Raw genomic sequence first — 24,485 nt, forward strand, 5'->3', positions numbered from 1 at the left:
GACTCAATTTACCATTTATGATTATAAAATGAGTCAAAATAGTAAGCCAACATAACCCTTCATTTTAAGTTGTATTTTATTTTTAATAAAATATTTCACGTTTTTTCCTCCGACTAGTTAGATTATACGAATTGACACGATCCAACATGATATTAGTATGTAATGACACAATACGATATTATCTCACCCGGGTCGTGGGTTAGACACGACACAAGCACGAGACGACACGATTATGAGTTTATACGATCGTAATATGGTCACGAGTCGACATAGACACAACACGAGTATAGACACGATAGGAACACAAAAATACACACGAAATAACATAAACAAAATTAGTCACACGAACTAAGCTACTCAACTTTATATTAATATTCTCTCTGAGTTTATTTCCATTCTCATTTAATTAATAAATTATTTAATTTTATAAATATAATATATATATAATTAAAATTAAACATATTAAATTAAAATATTAAAATAAAATATTAACTTAAATAATATAAATTTAAAATATATAAATAAATAAATTATATAAATAGAGATGTGAGTCTAATAATAATTCTTTTAATATTACTTTTATTAGTTAATTAATTTACTTTTAAAATTTTAAATTATTTTATAATTTTAATTATTATTAATAAATTAAATAATAAATATATATATATATATAATAATAATTTAATTTAATTTAATAATATAATAATATATATTTATAATTTCTATTCATCTTTCCCACATTTTCATTAAATTATAATATAATAATATATATTTATAAATATGTCAATTATAAATCTATTCAATTTTTATTCATATTTTTTTATCCACTTTATATTAATAAAACTACCTGTTTATATCTACATATTTTACATATTTAAATATTAATTAAATTTTTAAATAACATTTTATCACATTTAACTTATTAAATTAATTTAAATTTCTTTAAATTAAAATAAATAATATTTTATAATTTTTACTAACCATATAATTTAATATATATGTAATTAACATGAGTGTGTACACGACACGAATGAAAACGGACATCGACACAACACAATTGAGTCAAAACGATGACCAGGTATAGTCGAAATAACACGAACCATGAATTTAAACACGCGTTAGCACGACACAAATAAATTTGTGGACACTAATTAACACAACACGAAATAGCTCATTGATCATAATATTTTGAGTGGGATAAGATACGACACAACACATATAAGATTGAGACATGACACGATACAACACTATTGAGAGTCTAACACGACTTGTTCAAGTCGAATACAACTGCTTATACATCATGTGGAGCTCTAGAATTGTGAAATGTTAATGTAGCTCTTATATTAAATAAACATTAATATATAAAAAATGTAAAGAAAACAATGATGGCGAGATATAATATTAGCATATCTATAACATAAATTCTACAATAATTTTCTTTATTTTTACATAAGACAACAATGTTGTTAATTTTATAAAATGACCTAAATTATTATTAATAAAATATAAGAGTGATTCAAAATAATAAACCAACCTGAACCAATCAATTTCATGTTTAAGTTGTAATTTTCTTTTCTTTAGTAAAATGGTTGGACATTTTCCGGTCACAAAAAAGTAGATAATGTTTGAAATATTGAAATATTTAGTTTTACTTCGAGTGAAAATACTTTATTTGAAATATTTAATTTTATTCCGAATGATTTTGTTTTGCACTTGTGATTATTCTTAACACATATTAAAAGCTCTGTGTGCTCACCAAATATATAGATCCAAAAAGTTTACATTCGAAATATCTAAATTTGAATTTGGTTAGTTTTGGTTCTTCGGATACAAGTCACTTGGGCCTGCCCTCAGAGCTTGATCATGTTCCAAATGTTTCCTCGAAGAAAATGGCGTGAAAGGTTGGTTATTGCAGAAAAAACAAAATTATTTAAGTGGGTATAGGCCTCTCTTACAAAATTTAAAAAACCACATTTAATCTTCTCCATTTTACTTTTCTATTTTTTACTGTTTTGTTGCTTAGTGTAGACTTTAGTTTTGAGTAGTTATTGGTAGTTTGATATTTAGGTGCACAAGTGAGTCAAAGATGGAACCGGGATTTGAAAGACGAAAGTCATTGCTCCACTAGTAAGTTATAGTTTGACCAAGAAACCGGTCTGGTTTTCGATAGAGAAAAACCATGGACTCACCTTGATGGAAATGCACCACAACGGTAAACAACAAAATGCGGAATTTATCATTCGTTTGGTAACACTTTCCCAAACCGTTTAAACCTGTGAGGAAGCTAACAAATAGGTATGCAAAATGCAATCAACACAGCCCTAAAACAGTGAGTAACACACCAAGCAAGCACACACAAACAACACAAAATTTTAGCGTGGAAAACCCCTCAATGGGTAAAAACCACGGGACACCTAGTGCCGCTTAAAATCCACTATCACCAGCAAGAGAGCAATACAAAAGTTTTCTCTAGACAATACTAGAGGCATACAAATTCATAATACCCTTGGAAACATGCACATCAAGGATATAGAAACAATCAAAGAACAAGAAAGGAAGAATATCACCAAAAATAACTGCTACTGTTCCGGCAATGAAACCCCGACCTGCAGACCTCAGAATCGGATCTCTACCGTCCAAAATGTTGGCCCATAAGTTGTGAAACTGCTGTCCAAAAATTATGACGATCCAACGGTGCAAACTCCGGCAATCATCAAAACACTAAGGCTGCTAAAACTTGAAGTTTTTCCCTCTTTTCTTTCTTGATTTTCTCTCTCTTTCTTTTGCTCTTATATCTTGCAAAAGAAGTTTTCTCTCCTTTTATATTGCTTCCAAAAATGAATTAAGTGGGGCCCAAAATGGACCTATTTCTTGGGCTTTTCCTCATTGACTAAGGAAAACAAAAACCCAACTGAGCAGGATCCGAAATTTACCTATAGGCAAGATCGGCTCGACAATGTATACCTGCTCAGTCAACCGGAGTTCGGTCAAAGCGTTCGGTCAACCGGTTCGGTCAAGAAGTTCAAAATCCGGACAGGTTCAACCTATGTGCAGAAATCCGGACAGGTTCAAGTTCAGCACCGGTTGAGTTGTAAACCGAAAGAATGGTCAAGAAATCAAACTGGTTGAATATCAAACCGGCCAGAAGAAGCTATGAAAAACCTGAAGTCATCCGGTTAACCTGAAACTATGAAAAACCTGAAGTCATCCGGTTAACCTAAAGCTATAAAAAACCTGAAGTCATCCGGTTAACCAGAAGAAGCTATGAAAAACCTGAAGTCATCCGGTTAACCTAAAGCTATGAAAAACCTGAAGTCATCCGGTTAACCAGAAGAAGCTATGAAAAACCTGAAGTCATCCGGTTAACCTGAAGCTATGAAAAACCTGAAGTCATCCGGTTAACTAGAAGAAGCTATGAAAAACCTGAAGTCATCCGGTTAACCTGAAGCTATGAAAAACCTGAAGTCATCCAGAAATTAGATTTGGGTGAACTTGAAAAAAATTTAGGGTAGGTTTAAAAAATAACGAGAAAATTATGAATAAAACGAGAGTAATAATAAAAATAAGTTTTTTTCTTTTTTTAAATTAGATAAAAGAAATTAAAGGTAATATCATATTTGTACTTTAAAATTTTATTTTATTTTATTTTCGAGCTACGCTTCATATCTCCGAGCCCCAACATAGATCACTCATGTTTGGCTGTGATTCTTTTTTATAATATATTTTCTCCATGCATATGACCTTCTAAGTAGAATTCCTCTGCTGGAGATTCCATGGTTTCTATATCTCCCATGTAGTTTTGTTTGTATAATATATATATGTTGTATGTTGGATGGATGTACTGTTACTAAGTTTAATTTGTTTTGATTGGCAAATATGAATATTACATTAAAGATGGCAGGTAGCTGCATCAAAAAAGAGAAACATAGAAGAACTAGTATTTGCTCAGGGAACATCATCTAACCTCCTTGAAATGAATAGCAGTAATAAAAAGTCTTTTGTTGTAAAAGATGTTTAGAAACTCAGTACAAAAGAGACCAATACTATTTAATTTTGTTCAAAAACAGAGTCTGCATCAATATTTGCGAGAGATAGAGTCATGCGAGTGTTAAGAGAGATTTTGCACAAATGGCTATTAGGAACTTCTTATGGTGTCGTTTCATTCTCCGAATCGGAATTACTACTCCTCAAGTTTCATTTCTGAATCACAAACCAAGTACCATATCAGCAAACATGATGTTATTTCGTTCTTCAAGTTTCATGGAAGCCTGGATATTTTTCGGTTGTATAAGTACTATGTGGTAAATACTACAACGGCGTTTTTCAGGTCGTCAAACACTATTATAGTGAAGATTTTATCAAGGGAATGAAGATAGTTATTTCTGACATTATGTTTTTTTTGTTATGATATGTTTCCTTCTGAAATTATATTTATTTTTGTTACAATAGGACTTGGAGCCGGACGAGGCATGTCTAGCCATAAAAACAGAAAGAAGACTACTAACAGAAAAACATAGAAGGCCAACTACAAAAGAGAAGCAAACAAAAATTAGAGAGATATTTTTTTTTTTTAAAACGGTTTATAACCATCTAAATAAAATTTCAAAAGTGGGAATGTCAGAAATTAAAACTAGAAAAACCATAACTATGATTAATGATAACAATCAAAAAAACCCCTAAAAAACTGATTAGTAAATTCATACATTCTAAATAACAGAGATTACAAACAGAAAAGACTATATTCAAACCTAACCATCCCAGCCTAGAATTTTCGCATGCCATCTATTTTCATTGAGATGTATTCTTCCCCTTCTCTTCCTCTTTCTCTTCTTTTAACGATAAAAGGAGATTGTATTGAAGATGATGATGAGTATTTTTGTTTCTCATTTTGAATTCTTTCTTTGTACGAGTCTGTTCTGATTTGATACAAAGAATTATTTCTGAGAATTTCAGGGTTTTACCTTTGTTATCTTCAACTTGAATTTATGTATTCTTGTCTTCCATATCTTCAACTTCAGCTTCAAACTCTACATCGGTTTTGAAATCTTCTTTATCGACTTTAGAATTCTCTGTTTCAGCTTTGAAATTCTGGGTAATTTCCTCTTGAGTTTCCTCAACAACAACTTGAGTTTCATCTTCCATTTTCATCTTAATCCTTTGCATTACACAAAAAAATTTTTCCTCTTCACCTTGATTCCCTTTATTCTCTTTCTTTCACGGCTTTCCTTTTTCATAGAATCCTTCTTGCTTTCTTCCTCTGTATTTTCCTCAATTTTGTCTTTTTTATCACTATCATTGACTTCCATAATATGCTATTCAATTCTTGATACTTCCGTTTCATTTTCCTGTTTTTTTTTTTGCTTCTTGGGCTTTCATGATTTTTTGTTCTTCCTCAATTGCTTTTGCACATTTAGTACTAACATGTTGGAAATTATTGCAGAAACCACACCTGTTTGGTCTCCATTCATATGAGATTTCCATGACTATGGGCTTTCCCTTTCTATCAGCAACTGTCATGTTCTTTGGCAGTGTACTTTGAGGATGCACTTCAATGCTTATTCTAGCAAAATTAAGATGCACTCCTCCCTCTGTAATTGAGTCCATATATAATGATTTCCCCAATAGACTAGCAAAGTGACTTAGAGCTTCTGCATTATACATGTGTGCTGGGATGTTCATAAGTTTGAACCATATTTTTGGGCTGTTTCCTTTTACTTGTTTTGAAGGCTCAATTCTTCAGACCATCTCTCCAACTTCATACAGTTGGATCCAATATAAGTATGCCCAATTTTCAGAATATCATCCAAACTCGTTCTCTTTTTGACTCGAATATCTTCAAGAAAAATAATAAAATCTTCACACACATTCACAATTTTTATGGCATTGTAAATAATTTTTAACGATCTACTTTAATTGCTAAATATTTTTTGATTTCTTTCCAACAAGATAATCCACTAGAAAATTATAGGGATAAATATCAATCTTCTAAGTCTCGCTTTTTTAGTCGTCATGATCCATGTCTTTCAATAGCCACCAACGGTCTTTGACATAACCCATTGGATTCCGGTCAAATTCCACAAAAGACTTCATATACTTGCAACATTGTGACAATGTAAAAGCAGATGAGAAGTCGTCTCAACCTCCTTGTAACACATACAAAGACTCATAATAATAATGTATTTACGCATACATCTATCAGTAATGAGAATTTTCGTCGTGAATATCATTCCAACCAAATGTAGGCATTTTAAACTTCCATAAATTTTATCAACGAAGATCAACCGGACTAACTTGATTGAACAAAGTGTAATAATGATGCACATGAAAATTATTTAGATCACGTCACCGCATAGAATTCTGAGAAGACGGGTTTAACCCCTTATTTCTAACCATGAACAAAAGTCTATCATTGTATATGTTTTTATCGATCCATACGGTTTAAATTACTTTGTTAATATGATTTTTACACTTTATTTAATAAATTATTTCAAATCCAGTAACTAAGAAAGTGACTACAAGATATTTTAATCATATCATACAAGTATGCTCGTAAAATTATATTTTTAATTAATATATATGACAAAAAGATAAATGCGTAATTATATATTATGGAAGGCTTAATCTGAAAGGTACCTGAAAATATACAAATTGAAATTGAAAGTCAATTCTCAAATAATGCTAAACGGGACTTTAAGGAAAATAATTTTTGTGTTTTTATTAGAAATATTTTATATTATTTCTTTTTATGATTTTTTTAGTTAAGGTGTAAGTGAAGAAAAAAAGCAAAAATGAAATCATACGGGACCTCAGGAAAGTATTTGTGTTTTATTGGAAAATATTTATTTATTAATTTTCTAATTTTTTAAGTTAGGGCTTAATGGAAGAAGAAAATTAGATCAAAAGGGGCTTTAAGGCCTTGATCGAACCAAGGTCGGGTGGCTAGGTCGCAGTGAACGGGCATCTCTAGGCTCAGTCGAGAAGTAGACCGGACAAGCCTTCTCTTGGTTAGAATATACTATATAGGCACGATCAAAAAGTAGGCCACTACCAAAAACTAGGATGTGCGTGGCTTTTACTTCTCGGCCAAAAACTAGGCCAAAGCTGAAAAGTATGCCACAACCGAAAACCAGGGCCCAGGCCATGCTCTTGGTCGTGGCTCTTATTTTTCGGTCATAAACCTAGTAGAGGATATCCGTTAAAAACCAAGCTAGACTCTCGACCGTGACTCTTATTTCTTTGTCAGAAACCAGGACACTAGGTCTTTCCCTCGGCCGAACTCAATTTCTCGGTCATAAACTAAGGCCTTGCTCGGATTGAGATTTTTTTAAAAATTTAGGGGGAGAGAAAAAAATGATTGGTGATGATTTTGAGGAAATGATGATTATTTTTGGTAAGAAGACTTAAAGAGTATTGATATATATGAATGAAATAAAAAATAATAATTTAAAATAGAAGGTATTTTAGTATTTTAATTAATTAAATGAGTGAAGTAATTGTTTAGGAGTGATTAATAGAAAAAACTGATTTAAATTATTTTTTTTTTAAAAACCCCAAGAGAACAAGGCCCAAGCTAAAATCATGCACAATTTTTTTTGGGTTACAACCTAGTTTTTTCGACCGAAAACAACTAGTTAATTTTTATAATCGTAAAATTATAAAATTTAAAAAATGTATGTGAAATTTTTTAAATGTGTTTATTTTTTAACCCATTTTTAAAAAAATGTATGTCATACAAATGAAAATATAATACTTTTAATAACAAAATTTTGAGGGACTGGGCCTATGGGCTGCTTGGAGAAGAAAGTAGGCTGGACTGGGCTTTCTTTGTAGACGTTTAATTTGAACTAAACTGAAATAATTAAATATTTATTATTAAATAAATTTAATTCAAATAATCAATTAATTTAAATTAAATAAAATGATAAAATATTTCACACCACATTAACTTAAAAAAATATAAGAAGACAAGACACGTACATTTGGACTAAGCCGGACAATACTTTTCGTGTTACCAAGTGAAATAATGTAACTTTGAGAGATTAAAAATGAAAAATGTAGATAAAATAACCTAATGAAATCGATGTTAATGTTTATTTTTCATGATTTAGATTTTTAAAGAAACCACACAAATCCGAATATTCTATGGGGCATGTATGTGTTGTTGATTGATGCTGCAAGCCGACAACAAGTTGAGATTAGTTGATATAATTATATATTAATTGAATAAAAAATAATTACTGGTAATAACGAGGAATAAGGGAATCACAAAAATGAAAGACAGACATACTCAAATCTGAAATTCAACCTAATATTATTATCATTATAATATAGTAGAGATCCGCATTAGTAGGACACACATATTTAACCTTATTATGGGTAAATAAATGACAAGATTAATTAAGAAATTAACATCATAACCAAACAAAATCTACTACCCGGAGGTTGACTTCATGAAGGCTTAGAAATTCTTCAATTCTCAGATGTTCTGTTCCATGCACTCCTCCTTCAAACTAATCACATAGTTTGTTTGACGAGCTCGAACTCAAGACCTCGGGAAGATTTAAGAGATATATACTAGAAGAAAGGATGTGATTCTCCTCTTTCAAATAATATTTTCTTATTAAAAATAAATAAAAATACCATACCTACATTTTTTATTTGCCAGTTGTTTTCTATTTTATTTTAGTAACTTAATTAAAATAAAAAATCGCATCAATGGTAAATATTAAGGACAACCCATTACAACAAAGTAAATCCCGAATGTAAGTAATAGTTATAACTATTAGAATAAAGTAACTTACACGTTTTTTTTCCAAGATTTAATTTCTCTGTTCTATATATATTATATTTTTTTTTTTGCTAATTCATATTAGACATTAATTTAATATCACATGTTATAGTTTATATTTTTCAACTATGATGCTGATTTTTTTTATACAAAAATATTTATATGGAACAAATAAATTATAGTAATGAACTTGGAAGTGAGCCCATGATGGTTACATTTATGATCACAGATATATCTTCTTAAATATTTGGTTGTAACTTTGGGAACTGTATTATTTTCAATTTTGACTTATTATTTAATTAATAATTGTTCAAATTTAAGAAATATTTGGTGCAATAATCGAGATACCCGTGAGCATGATTTGGAGGGATGGAAGAAACCCTAAAACAAAAAGATAGATGATGATGATCATCAAGATCTTCACGGTCCTATACATCCAATGCTACACGTGGCAGTTCGTATGTAGTACTCATCATGTGATTCGATCTGACCTAAAAAAGGTATATCTCGTCGACTTGTCGACTTGTCGTCTATAAACTCTAGCTTTAATTTGATATTTGAAATTAACACGAGCAATTGAGAAAGAGACGTTACATTACATGCTGATGAAGTAATCATAATAATAATAATAATATTTATGATCAGAGCTTGGAATCCCATGTATTTCTCATCATGGAATTCACATGAAACCACCTTTGTCTCTATCTTTAGGGTTATAAGAAATAATAATAATTAATTTTGTTGTAAGGAAAGATATTAATTATAAATTTATGGAGGATTATAGTACGTGTTCTTTCTTGATCTTCGATCTGAGAGGTAACAAAATTACAAAACCCGCGATTCCCGACGGAAAAGAAGCTGCAATGTAATGGGGGTTGGGTCACCATCACAACTACACAAACTCAGATAAATGTATGGTTGGAAGTTTTTTTTTATTAGGTCTAGATTTTAAAAAATCTAAATAAAGATAGGTTTTGTATTTATTTAATTAAAAAAATTAAAAGAACATAATATTTTGTACAATTTTTCGAATCCAGTAATAAATTTGTGACTGAGAGAATATATAATTGAAAATTTTGAAAAGTGATAGAGTTGTTAATTTTGTTTTACAAATGTTAACTAATTAAGGAAAAAAAATACTAGGGACATTAAATTAAAGTAAGAAATTAAACATTTGTTTGTTTTCAAATAAAATCGATTAAAATCGTGATTGTTATCTTTAATAAAATATTTTTTAAAAAAAATAAAAATTTATAAAAAAATTTATATAAACGGAATTTTTAATATAATATGTATTGTAGTATATTTAAAATTTATATTATTATAAAGAAATAAATTTACGACTCTTATAAAATATAGTGAATAAATAAATATATTAATAATTTTGATATATTTAATTATGTTTATAGTGTTTGGGTGAGATCGAAGCGTGAGACACAAATATCATCCCGTCCAATTCCCGTTCGGTTTCGGAGAAAATTGTCCCAAACGGAGCAATTCGGTTCAATTTTCGCGGACGGTTTCAAACTGTCATCCTTATATGTTATGATACAATTCAAAATTTAAGTCTCGTTTGATAAAATAAAAAGTGATCAAATCGAATCTTAAATAACAATTAGATTTTTTTTTTTATATATAAGTTTTAAATAGTTAGGAAGTTTAATAATAATAATAATAATAATAATAATAAAATAAACTACCGAATGAATCAAACAAACAGAAAAAAAAAGAAGAGAACATTGATTAATCCAGCCGGTTAATTTCAATACTTGTCAGCAAAAAATAACTTCAGTTAAATCATACTATATATAATAGATTATAATTTAATGAAAAATCTAGATGTTAATTAGTTGTTCGAGTTATATTAATTAGAGATGATTCTAATTTAATTAATGGGAAGCTTCCTAACCCTGGGGGCTATTTGGTTTGTATTATCTGATATATATGATGAATCATATTATTAACAACAACAAAACAATCAAGTTAACAATAGATTAATTGTTTTTTCTTCCAAATTTTTGTCACATTATGTTTTTAGTGACTATTTGGAAATACTTAACCTGAATTGATCAGATTAGAAATAACTTATAATAAATTTTGTCTATCATACTATATCAATATATATTTTCCAATTGAATATATTTTTAACAAACTAGTCCACATCCACAAATTCATATCTAATATCATAATGTGTATAAATGGAAACATTAAAATGCTAGGAATATTTGTCAACTAAGTTGTCCTATGAGATATAGACCCTAACAAGTGCTAGAAAGTTCTTCTTTATGGTTAATTCTTTGAATTCACAATGCAAATATTCAATAAATTTGAGACAAAACATTTCATAAAGATAATTTTGAGTATATACATGTAAACATTTTTCACTCAATTCACACTCTATTTTAAATATAATAGAGTGTGATTTTGATTATCTTACTATAATTTGAGAGATAAAAAGATTTTTAACAGCAAATTAAGGTCCATCAAAATTTTGTAAGGTTTTATTTTGGTTTATTTATTATTTTAGGTAACCTTTCATACAAAAGAAATTTGTCTATTCCTTGAAAAGTAAAAGAGAGCTTTTATTTAATTTTTTAAACATATTAATTATTATCACATAAATTTTGGTTGATGATAACTTATGAACTCCAGGCTCCAGCCATCATGTTCATCATCATGACATCATGGGTCATATTCATATCAGCTTTGCTTAAAGAACAAAAGAAAAAACCCATAAAAAGTATTGAAAGTCTTTGAATATTACCTAATTTTAAAAATGTAGAAAATTTTGAAATCAACCACTACAGTTTGATTTTCTAAACTTTTGTATCAATCCCTTAATTCACAATAAAATAAATTATATTTTTATCATATCATGCCAAATTAGTACACTACAAGTCAATATCATTTATATATCATAATTAACTTAGTCAAAATACTAAGAAATTATTGCATTACAAAAAATCATTTAAATAACATCCTTAAAATTACAAATATTAAATGATAAAAAACAACTAACAAACAAGATATGAAAATCAAAAGAAAGACATACCCGCCACCCAAGAGTCGATCAAATTCTGAGATACTCAAAGAGTCGTAAATAAAATTATGCATTCCAACCTTTTGTTGGTAGAAATAGATAGTTTATTCGAAAATTATAACTGTATAAATTTACATCAAAATTTAACTTATAAAAATCGATCCAAACTTCTAAACACCCAATAGTATCCTTATCTACCATTAAACATTAAATGAAAGAAAAGAGTAGGTCAATGAAATCAAGACCAATTTGAAGTTCTTGAATTACTCACTTTTTGTGGGTTAAAACTTCATAGACAAAAACTAAATCATGAACTAGTTTAGAAGCTTATTTACAATTTTCATTTTTCTATATTGATATACACACATACAAAGGTCATGCATGTCTTATAAAAATCAGATGAAAACAAAAATTGTACACAAATAATTGCAATTTCCCACAACCCACCCCACAATTCATCTAGAGAGAGACTTGTCTTCTTCTTCTTCCTCCTCTTGTCAACTCTTTTTAGGTTTTCCGATTTCTCTCAAGTCATGAAACCAAGACCAAGTCACCAGTTTTATCCAAACCTAGTCCAATCAAACCCACCATCTTAAGGATCTTATTCTACCATTCCTTCATGATTATGTTTCAATCAATTACCAATAATTAAAAACAGATCTCAAAGAAAGAAGATCATATGGAGATAAGTGGTGGGACAACATCACATGATCAGTCAGATGAAAATGAAAACGAAGAAGATCAAGAAGAAGAAGAAGAAGAAGAAGAGGGTTTGGAGAAAACCAAGAAGAAGAACCCATCTTCATCATCATCATCAGTTAGGCCCTATGTTCGATCCAAATTGCCAAGGCTTCGTTGGACACCTAAGCTACATCTTCGATTTGTTCATGCAGTTGAGAGACTTGGTGGCCAAGACAGTGAGTTTGTAATTTGATTTGATTCGATTGTAACATTTGAATATTATTCCTAAAGTTTTCACCTGAAATGGTTTTATCATTTAAAGAAAAGAAAAAACTCCATTAGATTTACTTTTCTTATTATAAATGTTTCTCTAATCAGATCAGCTTCATGATGATCATGGTCTATATATTTATGGACAGGAGCAACTCCCAAGTTGGTTCTTCAATTGATGAACATCAAGGGGCTTAATATTGCTCATGTCAAGAGCCATTTACAGGTTTATTTATTAAAAATGAGATCTTTCTGTTAATTTACAGATCCTTCATTGATTATCATTTCTTTCTTTAAATTCTTTTATCTGGTGTAGATGTACAGAAGCAAGAAGATAGAAGATCCCGATCCTACAAAAGGTATAATTATTTGCAATGGATTCATTATTATTTTTTCATAACTCATTAGAAGAAAAACAAGTTCTAGTTTTTTCTTGATATATAGGATGAAAAGTTTAATTTGTCCATGTTTTTTACAAATATTGGAAAACTGTGTGGTGAATAGAGCACACCAATAACAAGTTCATTTTAAAAAGATAAAATTATTTCATTAATTCCTATTTTTGTGGAGAGCACAAAAATGAGAAAATCTTACTTAACAAATATTCACATGTTATAATATAAATCTTCACAAGTTTCAAAACAAAATAAAAATCACAAATGACATCGTTGAAAAAAACAATGTTCCCCAAATCCTTGAGAAAGCTAGCTAGCTCAAATTGACGCAAATCTCGATATCATAATTCGTTGTATCATTCTCATCATCAAGTTTAGTACTCATATTTTCATATAAGTTATGACATGAATTGTCGTGAGTTGCAAAGGAAGAAATTATTCAACAAATCTCTCAAAGCTCAAGTGTGCCTAGGTTGGCACAAAACTTGATACACTTTGCATTACCCCTATCATAATTAAAGCTTGTGTGAATTTTACACACTTCTCTCTCAGACTTTGTTTAATTTGTGTTTTTCTAGATCTTTATGTAATCAATATTATCAAGGATCTTCAATTGTTCGTCTATGTATTTCTACATCGGCGTTTTAGTTGAACAAAGCTACTAGGCTTTTGTTCGTCGCATGCAACCCTTTGATGTACCATTTGATTCGTTCACTCACTAGTCATGTCATTCCCTTTATATCTTGTGTATCCTTATCAGATTTCCATGCTAGCTTAGTCGATGTTGGGTAAGTTCTAGGGTTTTATAATTTCTTCTTCAGGATATGTGTTGTACATAGTGGCTCTCCTCGAGTATCTCAAACATGTTAATCGTATTTTCTTTATACTTTCCCTCATTTGCAAGACTCTTGTGTTTGTCGATGTACTCAAATGATACTTTTTTTTTTATTAATTTTCTGACCATTTAAAAAAAAATCTTGAGGATAGGTGCTTTCTATCATAACTATTTTGGAGGTGGGGGAGGAAATTATCAAAAAATGTACAGCCTTGAAAGGTTGCCTGGGATGCAAGGTTTTGGTTATAATCCAAGGTAATAAAACTCATGATAATAAACTCTTTTCTCATAATTTTATGTTTTCCAAGATTAAGACTATGCATGCATTTCATAATCTTATAATCATAAAATCAATCCTTTCTTTTGGCATGTTGAAGATATGGGAATGTATCATACAACCATCTTGCAAGCTGGATGCATAGACCTTATATGGACCGAATTAGTTCATTTGATGATATTGATCAAGCCAAAGGAGACAAAGACTCTAGCTTTCATAATGATAAGATGAATCTTAAGAGAAAAGAAACTTCTAATTCTGATATTGATTTGAATCTTTCTCTTGGACTCAAATCCATGGCCGAAGAAGGTAAAAAGACAAATGATATTGAAAGTGGTAATTATTTGTCTTTGTCTTTGTTTTCACAATGTCCTTCTAAGTTGAGAATGGTGAAAGAAGGAGGTGTGGAGAATGCAAGAAGGGCAAGTACTCTAGATCTGACTATATGAATATTGCTAAATTATTCTAAGTGAGATCTTGAGGTACTTACTCATATATAGAGACCTAATTATAGATCAGATATTTAATGTTCTTTGTATTTTCATGAAAAAGGTAACATTTGTTCACTTAATAATAACTCTCTTGTTTTGTTTGTTTCTTACCAAGTCAGAGTGACTGCATTTTTTTATTGTGATTGGTGTATGCACATGTAGTAATCCATCATGTAGTTAACAAATTAATTTGTGATTTGAAAACAGGAGGAAGATAAGAATATTGAGCCTAATTGGAAATTGAATTTTGCTTCTAGTTTTCATTTAAACATAAACAATATTGAAAGAGCTCCAAATATATATTTTATATTGAAAAAGTTGTAGTTAACATAAGGCTCAAAACTATTAATGAGTGTACCACAAACAACATCCTTCAATGATATTTCTCCTATTTATATTATGAAGTTTCCGCATCTATGTATTGATTTTGATTTTTCGATTATTCTTTATTCCTTCTTTTTTGCGTTATGTTCACAATCCATAATAGCTTTCTAAATTCTTTTTACAAAAACTTCATTATATATCCATGTCTAGTGCATATTTGAGTCATTCATCTAAAGACGGGTGACACGTTTCTTGACCATTTCTCCCAAACTTTTCATTAAACGTTTTATATGTATAAGTGTTTAACAATATTTTTTAATTAAAATAGAGGAATCGAGAAATTCAATAAACTGAGAAAACAAGAACCAACAACGAAAGATGAGGCCGAAGAAGACCATGTATACTAAGACTTTCAAGTATTTAATGTCTCTCAAAAAATAAAGACAAGACATCTAGCACAAAAATTCGATTGAGTGACTTTATAAAATGTTTGAGAAAATGAAGAGCTCCTGGACTTGGAGTGGAAGAGGGTGTGAAGAAAGATCTTTGGCACATGTAAGTGATGCACCCAAAAATTTCCCAAGAAAAAAAGTAATGCACCCAAATAAGAGCAGTTATAATTTATTGTCTGTAACGATTTGTTTATTTTTTGTTTTGCATAAAACAAATCAATTCTCCTAACCCTTATTCAAAAAGTCAAGATTGACATATTGTTTAGCTAAAACTATAATTTTAAATAAAATCAATAAATAGTCAATACAAATATTTCGTTAATGATATAAATATTTCAAATGAAAAATACAAGTGAAACAAAATGATACTTTAGGTAACTAATAAACAGACTTTTTGACTTGCTTAAATAAATCAAGCTGTTCCATTTGTATAATGAAACCTAGATTCCTGCTGTTTTGGTTACTTTGGGAGTTGGTTACATGTGTTGGTACTTATAAAAGACATTTTTCATATTTCTCCGTGAAAACTTATTTCAAGAAAAGATTCCTCCAAAATTTTAGTTTTTTTTAAAATGTTGGGTTATGTTTCTTTTTTGAAGTGCATTAAACACAATCAGATCAGACACAGAATTTGCCGCCTAATGGGCTCGAATCCAGGACCTCATGGAGACAGAAAATATCCACCTCCCCTTTTATTGCCGCTAGGCTACAAATATTAACGTAGCCTATATATCAAACTATCATGAAGATTTATTAATTATCATAAATAATATATATATATATATATATATATATATATATTCTTTTAACCAAGTTTTTTTTTTGAAAATGATCAATTCAATAATATTATGAAATGTATAGTCTTTTAATCACAACGATAAAAACATAAACTTGTGTGACGAAACAATAACAATTGTGCGGAGATTTTTCAAAAATGACAATGAGATCTCCCATCAAATCTGTCAACTTACCAAATCGATCTAATATCAATATGACTGCATTGTAATGATTCGCAACATACATTTTAGATTGTTAATTATGCGATTTCCTTCCACCCAAATTATATACTAGAAAATAATATCATATAACCGCATTGTCTCATACATGTAAATATAGTCTCCTCAATCCACGTTTTTAACATGCACTAATGATTTTCCGCATAACCCAATGAATACCAATAATGTTTCAAAGAAGACTCAAAATACGAGCGACACCCTCACAATATAAAAGAAGATGATGGACCGTCTCCACCTATTTGAGACACAAATGACATCGACTAACTAAGATAAAACATTGCACATACATTTATCATCAGTTAAAATTCTATCGTGAATCGCACTTCATTCAAAAGTTTTTTAGTGAGAACCCTAGATTCTCACAATTTCTCCCAACACAACTTTGTTGGAACAACATTATCGAAAAATAACAATAGTGTCCCACATTAAACTTATTCATATTCTTCCATGGTATCACATCCTAGTTAATTGGAGATACTCTTTTGTTTTTGTTGACCACTAATAAAAACCATCTATTATAGAGAATTTTTTTTTAAATGATAACTTCTTTCATATCTAATATTATAAACAAAATCTTGGAAACGATAATTATACATATATCCTTGACGGTGACATTCCTACCCATAACAATTGAATTAAACAAAATAATAATATAAATAAAAAGACAATAAAAGCAAGAAGAGCTTGTTTGAAAATTTTAATTTTTAAAATATTTATTTTAAGTTTTTAAAAAATTTCTCACTATCAAATACTATTATTTTAACCATCCAATCACATAAATCATTAACTAAAATAATAAAACACCCTTACTTATTTTTATTAAATTTTAATTTTAAATATAACAAATATTTTAATAATTTATTTTTTATAAATCTCAAATAACCCATTTTTTTTTATCAAATATATTTTTTAGACAATCTTTAAAAACCTAAAAAAAACTCAAAATCAAACCAGCTTTGTTGTTTCCATCTACAAGATTTTAAGTATTTTAACCATGCACCTCTTATTATAAAAACAAACAAATAATTTAATTGTTCAAATTTTATATGATTAAATACAATATTAATTCAAACTAGTCATATGCTAAAATAATGTGGGCAGTTGAGATTTGACATGTTTTGATCACATGTCTCATTCATATATAAATATATATGTATATTTTTAAGTCTTAAATTTGCTAGTAATAAAATATCATCAACAGTAATAAAATGCATTTGCAGCAAGCAAGCGAGCATTTCACACAGTAAAGTTGTTCACTTTTCATTTCATATTCTCAGCTTTATTTCTTATCTTTTCATGTAATATGTCTTCACTTCACTTTACTAACTAATACTTTCCAACTTTTTAGATATCAATTTGAGTTTTCGTTCATGATTTTTTCTATTTTTATGATATTGAATGATTTATTATTTGTGTAGTATGTGTATGCATAGTTCAATTAAATAAACAAAACAGTATTATATATATTTAAAATGATTTTTTTTTACATAAATGTTAAAAAAACCATATATCCTTGCAAAATTAATAAATTGTTATTATTTTTTATAATAAAACTTTTCATCAATGAATTAATTGTGAAAAAAAAGTTACTTTATGCGTAAAAAAATAACTAAGTTTTGAGATAAATTATCCATTACAATTAAAAATATGTCAATCTATTATCTTTAACCTTTTTTCCTCTTCTTTCCCATATCTCTACTTCCGATCAGGTACATCATTCACAATTCTTTTAACTAAATTAATTAAATTCAAAAATATATATAGTTTAAATCTTTTATTTTTGTCCCATCTATCATCAATAGTAAAAGAGAATAGAGACTCCAATTTTAATAAAAATATCAATATAAATTAATTTCGTTTTTGTTTTTCACATAGCCTACTACCCCAAATTTGTCCAGATTTAAATTTAAATTAGTTTTGTAAAATAATAATAAAATAATTTTAAAAATATTATTCTTATATTTTAAGAATAAAAGATAATATAAATAATATATATTTTATAATTTTGTGTTCGTTAAATATAAAAAATATAGGATAAAATAAAAAGATAATTCTATTTACAATGATAAGAGTTTATGTATATTTATTAGGAGGAGGGATAGAGATAGTGATGAAAATTTGAGAGACAATAAGAAAGAGAATTGACGTGTCAATATATAAAAGTGAAGGGTAATAAGAGAGTAAATTTGTTATTTTTTCAACTAATTATATTGTGACATTTCATTCATTCTTTTGACTCTCTCCCAAATTCTTCTCATTTATTATAGGAGTGATAAAAGAGAAAATTTGAGAAAGGGAATAAGAGAGAATGACTTGTTATCACATGAAAAAAATAAAGAATAAAGAGAGAAGAGAGAAAAAATTTATTATTTTTTTTAGCTTACAGCGTCTCACAAATTTTCTCTATCAATCATTTCTCTATTTATTATTATTATTTAATAATTTTATTATTAAAATGTTTTTATATTTCAAAATATATTTTCACTTTATTTATGATAATTTTTTCATCTAATATGAATAATATTTCTTGATTGTATAAAATAAAATTTTAAAAATAAGAATTGTAGCCTATAATATTATTAACTTATATTATTTAATAATAAATTATATTTATTAATAATAAATTATAATATAAAAATAAACTTTTATTATGTTATAAATAAATATAATTTATATAAATATTACAATATAATAATAATTTTAAAAATATTTTTAAAAGGTGATTAAATTTATATAATATTTTGTACGTAATTGAGTTTAATCAATTGTACCGAATAAATCCGAAAAGAAAAACATATTATATATATATATATATATATATATATATATATATATATATATATATATATATATATATATATATATATAATTTTAGTATAATAAAAACTCATGTACTATGGTTATGGTTATAGTTGGATATATATATATCCAACTCAAAATATATAACTAAAATGATGATTTACAGAAAAAAAATACTATTTTTTTTTTGTTATCTTTGTTCAATATAAAAATGTTTACTAAAAAATGTTTAAAATTATTATTAGGTCAATATTTTGATAATTTATATTGGTTGATTATTATTTTGAAAATAGTTTACAAAAATATGAAATGATGTATAAGATCATATATCCAAAATATTATCAAAGCAATCCTACACTTTAAATTCGGGAAAAAAAGATAGATCCTTAATAAAATATAATTAAAATAACATAATCAAACCAAAACTATTATCTTATTATTATATTATTTAAATTACATTGAAGGAAATTATATAGCTTGTAGTGGTTGGAGCTGCTAACATATATAGGTAACTAATGTTGATATTAATTTTTTTTACACCAAACAATTAATATAAAATATTCTGTAGATAAAATATATATAATTCTCACAATTTTTACTCTTAATATCAGGATTAGTTTGATTGAGTTTATTCCTTAAACATTTTAAATTTGATCCTATTTAATTTATTAGAATGGTTAATATTTGGGCTTTGTTCTTATTCAGATTTTTGGAATAATTCAACAAAAATCAATTATTACATATTTTTTCTCTCATCCATAAAATTAATGAATTCATTAATCAAAATACTAAAATATCATATATTATAAATTATTATTATTATTTATTTTATTTATATATATCAATAATTTTAAATCTTTTTACCAAAAAAATATCATTATTTTTTCAAAATTATCACCCATAATTATTATTTTCTCCTTCTAAGTTATTTAAATAACTTGAAACGAACAAGGCTTTAGTGTGTTTGATATGTTTAATTGTTTTTGTTTTATTCTTCTTATGATTTAAATCATTTAATTTATTTGCTAAAATTATGAATCTAATTAATTTTGACAGTTATAAATAGTTAATATATATATATATATTTTAAATTTAAATATTCTTTATTATTTTGTTTTTTAACTTTGTAAAATTATTTATATTTTTTTTATTTCAGCCTTTTTATTATTTAATATGCTTATTTCAGCATTTTTATTTAATAAATTATATTTTATGAATAATATAATTACATTTTTTTATAGATAATAATATTAATTAATAAAATAAAAAATATGCATCAACTATTTAAAATTTAAAAATATTATATATCAACTATTTTATATTAACATTTTAAAATTATTAATTATTCCTATAAATATATAAATATAAATAAATTATTAAAATATAACAATTACTCATAATATATATATATATATATATATATATATATATATATATATATATATATATATCAAGCAAATAAATTAATAGTTCTTATTTTTATATTTTTATATATTTATTATTTTAATTTATAAGGTTATATATATAATAAATATTTTGGACTACTTAATATATTTAATTTATCTATTTTTAAAATTTTAAATGTGATATGTATTATAAATGAATAAGGATGATTTAATTATAATGAGGCTAAGCATAACAAAATAAAAAATAAATTAATTGTAAAACAAACTTTTATTCATAATGTATTATAGTTATTTAATAGTACAAAAAGTATGCATATTTTAAAGATAATATTTGAATTAGTGAAATGTAAGAAAAAAATATTATTAGTCATCGTCTTGGTTAGTAAAACAATTAAATCAGTGTAACAACTTATTACATAACTTATTCCCAATTTTAGTTAAGCCGAATCAAACTGTCAATGTGATACAATAATGATGTTACTAGTTCCAATGTAGTAGCAGTTTTCTTGTAAGGTAGAAAAGTGAACAAGCCAAACCATGAATATTTTGGGCAGCCCTTTCATCTTTAATGATGCTGTTTTATTTTATTATATATACATTGCATTGTAATCATTTTAAAAATTCAATATGGCATGAACATTGAAATCTTGCAAGAAAATTTGATTTTTATGTAATATTTTTTTTTTTAGAATTAGCATGACACTCCGCTTAAACTCAAAATACTTCTAGAAAGAATCGAACTCATGACATTTTAATTTTTTAAGTCGATTCTTACCACTGGCTATCCGATACCGGTTTGATTTTCATTTATATCACCTTAAGTTGAAATAAGTGTAATGAAGTTGGGAATAATGCTAAGTAATAAAATTGTTTGCATTTATTTATTATGATTTTTTAGAAAAATGATATATATAAATTCATATCAAAGAAACCATCATCACTTCTTTTTGTTTCTCTATAGTCTATATAAAGGCTAGTCATTTGTTGAAAAAAGTAAAAATGGAGTATAATCTTATTGACCTTTCTAAGTTGGGAACAGCGGCGGCGAGAACCGGCTGTTCAATGCAGATCAAAAAGAAAGGTTGCAATGAGAGAAGGGTGGGGGCGAAACTTTCCACGGAGCCGCAAAGCGTAGCGGCACGGGAGAGACGACACAGGATAAGCGAGCGGTTGAAGACACTGCGCAGTTTGGTACCAGGTGGATCAAAGATGGACACTGTTTCTATGCTTGAGGAAACCATTCTTTATGTTAAATTCCTTAAAGCCCAAATTAATCTTTATCATCAGACCATCATAAGTCATGATCAAACCATGATCATGATGATGAACCTTTGATGTTCACAAACTCTTTGTCCTTCTTCAGTTGTTTGTTATAATAATTACATGTTTAAGTTGGTTCCCCTTTTCATGTTTTGATTTTTGTCCTTTTATTATGTTTGTTTTAATTTAATGCATTATCTGATAATGGTTTGTGTTTTTTTCATGTCGAATGAGATAATCCTTTTTTTCTTTAGTAACGCCCCCTCTTTCAATGATGTCACTGTGTAACGTTTATATATATAAAATGTATTTCATTTCGATCTCATAATTACATTTATCATTTTGAATGAAACCAATAACAAAGTTAGGCTCACATTTTGGTTATATAAATAATCTTAACTTAAACTTAATTGAATATTAATTCATTTATTATTTCACATTTCATAATTTATTGATCAAAATACTAATTTTTTTTATATTTTAAATTATTATTTTATTATTACGTATTATGTAATAATTTTAATTTTTTGAAAAATTCCATAATAACTTAGAGTTCATAACCCTTTATAAACACATGTGCTTAATTTACCTTACTTAGAGTTTACGACTCTTCATAGAACTCCTATTTTTTCGTTAATGAATGCATAAGTGTTACTCAGAATGCATGACTCTTTGTGGAAATTTTTATATCATCTCGTCGATAAACGCACCACTAGTGTCACTTGCCCATAATCCATAACACTTAGTGAATTCCTCTTTATCTCTTGTCAACAAATGCACAAACACCACTTGATCTACGACTCTTCGTGACATTTCTTTTATCATTTGTCATGGAACAAACACACACCACTTAACTCTTCGAAGAATTCCTTGTAGCTTTCCTTGATGAACAAACGAGCTTCACTTAGGCCGAGACATTCTTCTTCGACATATACACCAATTTGTAAACGCTTTGTTCCTTTCCTTACTGTTTCTCGACAACACTCAATTTAGATCCACGACATCTCACAAAATCCGTCATGAACCCTCAGTTCTTAATTCCTTAAAATCCACGCAAAAAAGTAAAGACATATCGCCATTCACCATGGTCCAAAATCTTTATCATGATGCACTTAGAATTTGAAGTTTCCTTGTGACTCTCTACTCGAAGAAGGTTAGAATTCAGTTAAACTAGAGGGACAAATAGAAAATGCTAACTTAGGGTAAAAACTGAGAGGTAATGCACTCTATCGAATGAGAAACTTAATATAGTCCTAACAAGAGTAGAAGTTGGAGTATGAGCCGATACTGAATCTGGTGAGCAGTCAAGACCTTTTGGGCTACTATCTAGATAAATCCGTCCAAAAGAGTTAATCCACTCAAATTCCACTTTGAGGATACCACTGATAGCGTTGAAGACGACCCATATCTCATGAAAAAATCATTAGGTGTTAGGAGCACGAGAAAAAAAAACTAGACGTAGAAGAGACTGTTTTCAAAAAACTAACTAGAAAGATTTACTCTCCCGCTGACTTAATTTTTGATAATAATGTTTCATTTGATGTAACTAAGAAGAACATTTTAAATAATGAAAAAGTAACATTTGATTACACGTCTTTTGATAAAATGTTTAAATTTGAAAGGATATATGATATAAACCATTATTTAGAAAAACAAGATAAGACATTCTTTACCGACAATAAAACGATTCAAATTAATTTGAACATAGAAGAAGATTCTTGGATAATCTTAATCGAACAAAGCTTAAATGACTATGAATAAAAGGACTTGTAAGCACTAAAATTTCATTTACCCAATTTATAATTTTTAAAATAATTATTTTGAATAAATAAAGTCAAAATAATTAAAATCAAGGCTAAATTATGATTAAATAATTAATTAGAATTAATTAAATCTAATTAATTAGAATAAAGGTTAAAGAATTTTTTTTAGATAAATGTTGTATTCATTTTGACCAATTTAAGAACATAAATTTCTATTTTATACAAAAATTAGTTTTTGATCAAATATGATCAAGATTGCATGAAATTGGTCTAGACTTTAACATCCTTAGAAACATGTTTGAAAGGTTTCTGGGTTGCTGTTCTCGAATTATAACTCAAGAACAGAAACCCGATTTTAAAAATTTTCAAAATAAAAATTTGATTATTCTTGATTTGGATTTATTGATTCAAATTAGTTTCGACGGAAAACTTATAAATGATCTTAGGATAGTTTTTTAATCAAAAAATTGAACAATTAGACAGTATATAAAACTGATCGAAGTGAAATATAAAAATTTCAATTTGAACTTAAATCGAATTAGAGTATGATTGCAAGTTTATTGTGAGTTGGAGAACAATCCTGAACTCTTTTAGATGTCTTATGAATGTCCAATCCGAGCTTTACAGTCTTATCAAAAGATTCAAAATTTTCTAGAAAAGCTTGAAAATTTTTAATGACAAATTTTGT

The 24,485-nt window shown here is 27.6% G+C and overlaps 1 protein-coding gene across 1 annotated transcript; it reads left to right on the forward strand.

The window, feature by feature from the left end:
- Positions 1–12,195: 12,195 nt before the first annotated feature.
- On the forward strand, positions 12,196–14,885 carry LOC124914426 (probable transcription factor KAN4). The gene is made up of 5 exons (XM_047454972.1): positions 12,196–12,745; positions 12,929–13,005; positions 13,096–13,138; positions 14,162–14,264; positions 14,387–14,885. Exons 1-5 carry the CDS (start codon positions 12,508–12,510, stop codon positions 14,733–14,735), a joined length of 810 nt encoding a protein of 269 aa, XP_047310928.1. The 5' UTR covers positions 12,196–12,507; the 3' UTR covers positions 14,736–14,885.
- Positions 14,886–24,485: the final 9,600 nt, after the last annotated feature.

Source organism: Impatiens glandulifera, chromosome 1 (assembly GCF_907164915.1).
Source record: "Impatiens glandulifera chromosome 1, dImpGla2.1, whole genome shotgun sequence".
NCBI lineage: Eukaryota > Viridiplantae > Streptophyta > Magnoliopsida > Ericales > Balsaminaceae > Impatiens > Impatiens glandulifera.